This window comes from Neoarius graeffei, chromosome 21 (genome assembly GCF_027579695.1).
Source record: "Neoarius graeffei isolate fNeoGra1 chromosome 21, fNeoGra1.pri, whole genome shotgun sequence".
Classification (NCBI taxonomy): Eukaryota; Metazoa; Chordata; class Actinopteri; order Siluriformes; family Ariidae; genus Neoarius; species Neoarius graeffei.
The window spans coordinates 30,259,972-30,269,197 of NC_083589.1; the positions used below are offsets into that span (position 1 = coordinate 30,259,972).

The following is a 9,226-nucleotide window of genomic DNA, read 5'->3' on the forward strand; positions in this document are numbered from 1 at the left end:
TGGACTCGTAAATTGGAGACGAGGACTCAGATTTTTTTTCTTTATTTTTGTAACATGCCATAATAATTTGGCATAAGATATTTATATTTATATTAATTTTTATACTAATTTCATGCAAGAGTGTCACACCTGCGCGCCTTGGCGTGTGCACCAGATAGACTCTCAGGCACGCTCCGGACAGCGTGCGCGCCGTAAATGACTTGCACCTGCACAGGATTAAGGCGCAATCAGCGCGCCAATATAAAAACCGCGAAAGCGCACTTACTTTGCGAAGTATTGAGTTGTGTTGCTGACACATTACCGAGCCTTATTTCCTTGTTTGGTTTCCTGATTTCCTGTTTCTCGTCTTTGATTCTGCCGAGTCTATGATGGCCTGTTTGTGCCTCGCTCGACCTATTGCTTATTTCACTGTTTTATGATTTTGCCTGACGTTCTGGATTGGTTACCGTCTTCACTTGTATTAATAAACACACCTTCTGCACTGGCGGCACGGTGGTGTAGTGGTTAGCGCTGTCGCCTCACAGCAAGAAGGTCCTGGGTTCGAGCCCCGGGGCCGGCGAGGGCCTTTCTGTGCGGAGTTTGCATGTTCTCCCCGTGTCCACGTGGGTTTCCTCCGGGTGCTCCGGTTTCCCCCACAGTCCAAAGACATGCAGGTTAGGTTAACTGGTGACTCTAAATTGACCGTAGGTGTGAATGTGAGTGTGAATGGTTGTCTGTGTCTATGTGTTAGCCCTGTGATGACCTGGCGACTTGTCCAGGGTGTACCCCGCCTTTCGCCCATAGTCAGCTGGGATAGGCTCCAGCTTGCCTGCGACCCTGTAGAAGGATAAAGCGGCTAGAGATAATGAGATGAGACCTTCTGCACTTACATCCGTCTCCCAACCATCTCTGACAGAATACTTCACACTTCCTGATAAAGAGAAGCACCTTCACCTGTTCATACGTCACGTTCAGGAGCAAACTAATGTTAATGGCCGTCAAATGGTGCAGTTGGAGTCTTGTTCTCGGACTCGACTCGGATCAATAGTGGCCTCGGCTCGGCTCAAAATTTTTTTAATGACTTGGGTTTGAACACTGGGGACTCGAGACTGGACTCTGACTACAACACTGAGATAGATAGATGGATGGATGGATGGATGGATGGATGGATGGATGGATGGATGGATAGCCTCCACTCACATAGCTGGACACTGTAAACTCATTTTTGGACTGATTGCCAACACTTTGCATGAGTTTAAAATTTACAGATCCCTAGAAGCTCAGGAAGTGTTTTTTTTTTTTTTTAAGTGGCTGTCTGGAAGATCTGCTAATTCATGAGCTGGCAACTGCAAGAGCCCATCATCATAAAGGTAAGGTGGCATTCCTCTTTTGGCCTGATTATTAAGCCAAAGATCTCATCTCATTATCTGTAGCCGCTTTATCCTGTTCTACAGGGTCGCAGGCAAGCTGGAGCCTATCCCAGCTGACTACGGGCGAAAGGCGGGGTACACCCTGGACAAGTCGCCAGGTCATCACAGGGCTGACACATAGACACAGACAACCATTCACACTCACATCCACACCTACGCTCAATTTAGAGTCACCAGTTAACCTAACCTGCATGTCTTTGGACTGTGGGGGAAACCGGAGCACCCGGAGGAAACCCACGCGGACACGGGGAGAACATGCAAACTCCACACAGAAAGGCCCTCGCCGGCCACGGGGCTCGAACCCGGACCTTCTTGCTGTGAGGCAACAGTGCTAACCACTACACCACCATGCCGCCCTAAGCCAAAGATATCATTCAGAAACATTCAGCTGTGTGGTTATTATATCAAGTCATAAGCAGTCTGTTTAATTAGCTGCATTTTAATAAAAAAAAAACATTACACATCTGCCGTGTCGTGAGCCGTAATGGTCTCATGCACTACTGATGTGCGAGTTGCTGTGGCTGTTTTTTTTTTTTTGCTATAAAATGAGCAAAGCACGCTTGTAACTGTTGGAATTTTGTGTATTCTTGCCCTGCTATAAGTTAAGAGTTGACTTTTTTTGTATAACTGATGACTCTACAGTCATCAGTTATACAAACGCAAGATTGGATTGAATTAAAAACAGCATTACGCTATATCCAGCGAGTAATAATTCTACGAGAGTGGTGGTGGTGGTGTATTTCAGAGAGAGGGAGGGGGAGGACAGACTGTACATTTCCTTTTTTCTGACAATAAGGGTGGACACCCCAACTTTCTGGTGATATACTGCCCCCTACTTGCTTGGAATGTGGAGTATAAGATTCGCCACCTGGCGAATTCACACATTGCACCTTTAAAGGCAAATGCACAAAACAAAAACAGATAGCATGGTATTTTGTTCATGTGAAACGTCAATATCCGTACAAGCATGTGGTAAAATCAGCTTTCACGTTTTCGGCAGGTTTTATAATTTTGGCATTATCTTTTTAACAAACGCAAACCTTTTTTAAATCTGTGCTCGTGTTTGAAGGTTCTACACGAAACCTTAAAGAACCTTTTCCTTCAGAGAGAAGAACTTTTTTTTCTTAATCTATACTACTAAAGGAAGGCTGTCCGTCTCTGTCTGTTCACCTGTGCAAATCGACACAGCTGGATGCACATACTCCATACTTTGCACATGGATTGGTGACAGCCCAGAGGGGCCCAAGACAACATTTTCGATTTTCCAAAACATGGGATTAACGCTAATCCAACACACTATTCATTCCCCATAGGCTACATGCTCACGCTAACACACTGCGTGCAACCTCGGTGGGGAATCCCCTCCCCCACTCACCTGGGAGTTTCGATTGTACGGGACCTCGCAATCGGCGCTCCTCGCCAGAGATTTCCGCTCAGGCCGAATCTACGTCTCCTCAGTGACGGGCAGTAACTACTACATCTCCTCTCTCCCGCGTGCAATAACTGCTAGTCAAGCTACTAAGAGTGCAGGAAGGGATAATTAAGATTTAATTTATAGAATTTAGTCTCACGATGGCAAACAGAAGCCAGCTTGACTGAGCTTTGGTTCGGGAGACGGAACATTAAAAGTCTGTTTGTGAAACGACATTTTTGCCTACTGTAAAAGATGAACTGGTTTGTAACATTTCCCACCAATTCACTTAACGAAAACTAACACATTTGTAATTTTTATTTACAGAGCAGCAGTAAAATAGTGACACTGAAATACTTCAAATTTCAGCTAACATATCGTTAAGCAGGGGCGGCATGGTGGTGTAGTGGTTAGCACTGTCGCCTCACAGCAAGAAGGTCCAGGTTCGAGCCCTGTGGCCGACGAGGGCCTTTCTGTTCGGAGTTTGCATGTTCTCCCCGTGTCCGCGTGGGTTTCCTCCGGGTGCTCCGGTTTCCCCCACAGTCCAAAGACATGCAGGTTAGGTTAACTGGTGACTCTAAATTGAGCGTAGGTGTGAATGTGAGTGTGAATGGTTGTCTGTGTCTATGTATCAGCCCTGTGATGACCTGGCGACTTGTCCAGGGTGTACCCCGCCTTTCGCCCGTAGTCAGCTGGGATAGGCTCCAGCTTGCCCGCGACCCTGTAGAACAGGATAAAGCGGCTACAGATGATATGAGATATCGTTAAGCTCCATTCAGAAAATGCAATCTGTAGAATGACCCTTGTGATACTGCAATTATCCGAATGACTACTTGCTTGGCTTGCATCCTGACTTAATTGGGATTCACTGTGGATTCAAAGCATCCATCAACGGAATAAATGTAGATGCAAAAATAAATAAGTGGCCATATTGATGAGTGTGTGGTATAAGAGAGCAGCACAGTGAAGTTCACACTGCAGGAGTCTCCCAGTAGTACAGCATGCTTGGCCCAGCGCCAATTCACTCTCCTGCTCTGCCAGGCATGAACTCATCCACTAGCTCAGGAATAAGAACAAAATCCGAGAAGGACAGAGAGAAGGGGAAAAAAATACCTAACTCACGGCCACTCTTTTTCTTTGGCTTCTTCTTCTTTTTCTTCCCAGCGGAACCGTCTCCATCTTCTCCATCTATAAAACATCATGTCACTCAAGCCAATATAACCAGTGTCCAGGCTGAGCTACTGTACTTTTCAGAATTTGGGAGGAAATTATGTGCACGTTTTAGCAAAAACAGATTTGTGTCGACCCGAGTGTGCATCTGTGTGTTTGTGTGTGCTACACCTTCTCCGTCCTCGTCTCGCTCCCTTTCCTCCAAGCTCTGCCGCTCCAGTGACTTCCTCGTGTCCTCAACAACTCCATCCTCCCCCAGTTCAGCTTGTCCTGCTGCAAAGTCACACACATACACACACAGGTGAATGAGCCCAAAAGCAAAGGAAGTGCTAACGGCACAGATTCATCCAGAGCTGCATTCCTCATCAGCTACACTCATGGGATATCGAGGCGACTGACTGAGTGGCCTAAATGGGTGTCAGTTTGGTAGGGGGATGGTTTCATTTCACATAATGCATGAATGAGATGGAGGACTTGGCAGAGAGCACTCAATATACATCATCATATGTATATAACCTTGAGAATACAGTGCACCTTATACACAATCCTCTATATAGTCAATCCCCATATACAGCACACACACACACATTCATGAATTGGATTAAACTGTGCATCTAAGTATAAACATTTGCACATAAGGTACACATAGTGTGTAGAAATAAATCCCAACCTTCTATGAAACGCTATGCAATCAGAAACGCTGAAGTAGAAGCCAGAACACACAGCTGGCTGAAAAGAGCTTACTGTAACACTGGCTAAATCCTAACTGACCTACTTCCCATTCAATTTATTCATTCAATTATTTATAAATATAAACTCAAACACTTTATTCTGACCACCTTTACACCTGTTCATCACATTCGTGCAATTCTCCAATCAGTCAACCATATGACAGGCCATAAAATCATGCAGAGTCGGGTCAATAGCTTCAAATAACAGATCAGAATGGGGGAAAATCTGATCTTGACCCATGGTGGCAGTGTTGTTGGTGATGCCAGAGGTTGGTGCTGGTTTGAGTATTTTCGACGCTGACATTTCCATGCACCACCAACGGTTATTGATTTCCACCAACAGCCTGCAGAGTTTACACAGAATAATATGGAAAGCAAAACAAAAAAACCCAGCGAGCTGCAGTTCAATGGGCGAAAACACCTCGTTGATGAGAGGAGACAAAGGTCAAGCTGACAGTAAGGCTGTGGTAACTCGAACAAGACCGTCCATGACGGCGTAGCTCACTCCAGCCCAAATCTGGGTAGAAGCTATATGCACCCTTCACGCCAGAAAGAATCAAAATCAGTGAAGAAGCGATGTGTGTGGAAGCTGCTCGTTAGGGATTGAGTAATTACTCCATATCTTCATTATTAATTGCAATTACACAAATTTGGGTCAAAGCTATATGCACGCCAGGCAGACCTACCTTCCTGCCAAAAAGAATAAAAAAAATCAGTGAAGAGTTGAGAGAGAAGAAGCGATTTTTGTGAAATGTGAATGACGGACAACACGTGATGGAATAAGCTCTTCACCTGTCAGCCGGATGAGCCAAGAACCACTCTTTGCAAACGTGATGAACAGAAAAGCATCTCAAATGCACAACAAGCTGAAATTTGAGGATGGATTCACAACGACAGCCAAAGACCACATCGGGTGCCACTCCGGCCAGCCAAGAACAGGAATCGAAAGCTACAGTGGGCACACCGAGGATCACCGAAACCGGAGAGCTAAAGATTGGACCAGTCCATGTTTTTCTAACCTTCAACTGTCCAGTTTAGTTGCACATGTATAAAGTGTATAGGAAGATGATGGAGCTTACCAGACTTCTGAATACCCTACACACACACACACACCATTCATGAGCAGAATTAAACCGTACAGCAAACTACTGCATCATGAGCTGCACGTGTTTGTAGAAATCAATCTCAACCTGCTATGAGATGCGACATGATCCGAAATGCAAATAAAATTAACAGCTGGGATACAAAATTGACTGGAAAGAGAGAGAACTACAGCTCAGCTTTACTGTCACAATGGTCAAATCCCAACTGGCTCGCTCCTTACTGGACATACAGCGCACTATATAGTATATAGAAGCCATTATCCTATTTCATAATTCATTTATTTATGAAAGTATGTTGAGAAAAAACAAGCTGACCGGTTCCTCTTTCCAGTTTGGCCCTGTTAACCCTTTCACCACTGCATAATCTTTCCAGAAGGGGTTTCCCTACTACATTGAGACCGGAATAGTGGTTTGTGGTGGTGAAAGGGTTAAATCAACATATAAAGAACGGCGCTGTAGAAAATAACAAAAATGCAAAGTTCCCACAAATTCTACCTGATGTCATTTATAATAATTAAGCACTCTGTTTATAAGAAGCCGTGTTCACAATGTCAACTGAAACACTGGTCATGAAATAAGGCACATTTAGTTATGGAACATTTTTGGATAATAGAGTCAGAGTTTAGTGTGCAGGGGTGGGTTTCCCAAAAGCCTCTTAACGCTAAGAGCATCTTAACTAGGAGAGAGAGTGTGTTCATTGTGATGCTCGCTCTACCATCTAACAATGATCTTTGTGCTACGATGCTTTAGGGAAACTCATCCCAGTCCAGTTACAGTGCTATTTTTTTTAATAGCATGTTTTTGAGCATCATACTGAGAGGAAGAAACCACACTGTATATCTTTTTTTTTTTTATATATATATATATATTTTTTGGGGGGGCTTTTTTCACCTTTATTATTGGACAGGACAGTGTAGAGACAGGAAATGAGCGGGAGAGAGAGAGAGACAGGGAGGGATCAGGAAATGACCTCAGGCCGGAATCGAACCCGGGTCCCCGGATTTATGGTATGGCGCCTTATCCACCTGAGCCACGACGCCCCTCCACACTGTATATCTGACGAGATTATATCTGTGCACATGGCTGAGAGTCTTTTAGAGCAATGATCGCCATTTCTCAGCTTTTTATCCCCCAGTGCACTTTTTTCCTTTTTTTTTTTTAAATTTGCACTAGCAGCGATAGCGCAAATTGTTACGCTCACTCAGGATCTTTCTACCCATTATCATCCTCCTAATGGTTTTTTTAGGACGCCATTTCTCCCTCAGTTTTCAACCAATCACCAAATTTCACATTAAGAATACCTCTAGGATGAATTTCGTTGCTATGACTTTTGGTGCTGATCTGGATCACTGAACCGGAATGATCCATGAAAAAACAGGTTTCCCCCCCCACTAAACATCATTCTCCATCTCTTACCGTTCTGGATCTATAGGGTATGGTGACCAAACGTCCCAGTTTGTAAGAGCTTGCACAAATCACTATATGACTTTAGATCAGTTTTTCCCTAGGTTCCCCCTCCATTTTTAGCTTTGACATGTTAATTGTCAGAGAAAATTTGACAAATGTCATAGTCAAGAAAACTACATTTTACTAACAAACAAAAAGAAATGAGACTAACATATCTATCTATCTATTTGGCATACCACTGCAGTAACCATCAAAGTTTCAAGGAAAGGATTACAGTACTGGTTTCCCGTTGCCTTCTACTCGATTATTAGAGATTTTCTCCTCTCAGCCATTCACACACATGGGCAACTTAGAGTCACCAGTTAACCTAACTGCATGTCTTTGGACTGTAGAGGAAACCGGAGCACCTGGAGGAAACCCACGCAGACACGGGGAGAACATGCAAACTCCACACAGAAAGGCCCCTATCGACCGTGAGGTTCAAACCCAGAACCTTCTTGCTGTGAGGCGACAGTGCTAACCACTACACCACCGTACCACCAACATTACTTTGGTAAAACTTACTTATGGGTTTCGGACATTTTTAGTTTTAGTGCATTCCGAAAAGAAAAGTAGGGTTTCACTAGGATCATTTGAGGTTCTTGTTTCATTTCAGAATTCGTCATGATTAAAGATCCTTTGCAACACGCTGCACTTTTAAGGTATTTTGGTTTTACAGAGTGTATTCCTAAGGAGGTAAAGTGATCTAGAATATTAATAATTAACATGACCGTACTGTCGCCTCACAGCAAGATGGATCCAAGTTCAAACCTCACAGCTGATGGGGGTCTTTCTGTGTCGAGTTTGCATGTTCTCCTCGTGTCTGTGTGGGTTTCCTCCGGTTTCCTCCACAGTCCAAAAACATGCAGTTAGGTAAAATACCCAGGCACTGGGGTTGCACAAGCCAGTACATATTAGTTCTGGTCCCAAGCCCGGACAGATTGGGGAGGGTTGCATCAAGAAGAGCACCTGGTGTACAAAACATATGCTGAATCAAATCTGCGGATCATGATGAGCCAAAAGAAGAAGAAAGATCATGACAGAAGTGAGCGATCCTGCCAAGTTGGTCACTGAAACTGAGAATTCTGTTATCAATTATGAATCATACCTTAATTATAAGTTATGCTTTAAAGGAAAAAAAAAAACCTGACAAGATTTCCAACCTTAAATAAAAGCCTAATGTCTAGTTCCCTACTCAGAGGTGCCTGAGGTGATGTATTGACAGGTCGGTCAGTACTGCACCACAGGGGTCGGCCAAGAGCAGGACAGCACCTGGACCCCAGCCATAGTGCACTACATGGGCTGGAGAAGGACGTTATTTCATATAGTGCACTTTTATAAGGAGGAGCGAGAGAGAGACTCAGGGTTGCGTCACATGTGCGCACGTGCATGCAGCCCGTGTCAAGTTTGACAGATCGAACAGCGCACGAGCCCGTTACTATACAGCCAAAGCTAGAGCTTCTCCTCAGGCTTACCCCAAACCATGGCTCTGCTCTTCTTTCTCTTCTTTCTCTTCTTCTTCTTCGCAGGCTCGGGCTCTGAGGAGTCCCCGTTAATGAGTGCCTCATCCGCCGGGAGCAACAACTCCATTCCTGAGTGCTGCATGATAGAGAGAGAGAGAGAGAGAGCGGGCTCTCTGCAACCTGAGCAAAACAGAAACAAGAGGCTATACCACTAAAGGGGCGGAGCTAAATTCAAGTAGGTGGGGTATTCCAAACATGGTTTAATAACTACTAAAACGCATTAGGAAAAGCCCCGCCTACCTCTGCTTCAATGGAGTCTAGAACATCATCCAGCCTAGAACATTTATAAGGATCAAATCAAATTATTTTGATGGCAAATATACACGATATAGCCACAAGTTTGTGGACACCTGATTCCCAAATTGTTGTCACAAACTTAGCATAGTTTAAATCACACGTACACTCAAGCACAGACTTAAACACCGTGAAATTC

The 9,226-nt window shown here is 44.3% G+C and overlaps 1 protein-coding gene across 2 annotated transcripts in view; it reads right to left on the bottom strand.

Annotated features, from left to right (window-relative positions):
* The window catches only part of metap2a (methionyl aminopeptidase 2a), a 30,354-nt gene extending 21,414 nt beyond the window's left edge, over positions 1–8,940 (bottom strand). The window contains exons 1-3 of one of the 2 annotated variants that reach the window (XM_060903610.1): positions 8,746–8,940; positions 4,162–4,263; positions 3,943–4,008 (exon numbers count right to left, since the gene is read on the bottom strand). In XM_060903610.1, coding sequence (XP_060759593.1) covers positions 3,943–4,008; positions 4,162–4,263; positions 8,746–8,875 — 298 coding nt within the window. In that variant the 5' untranslated portion in view covers positions 8,876–8,940. Of the gene's footprint in view, positions 1–3,933; positions 4,009–4,161; positions 4,264–8,745 lie in introns of both variants that reach the window. The other variant, XM_060903609.1, reaches the window with a different exon arrangement.
* Between the last annotated feature and the right edge of the window lie 286 nt (positions 8,941–9,226).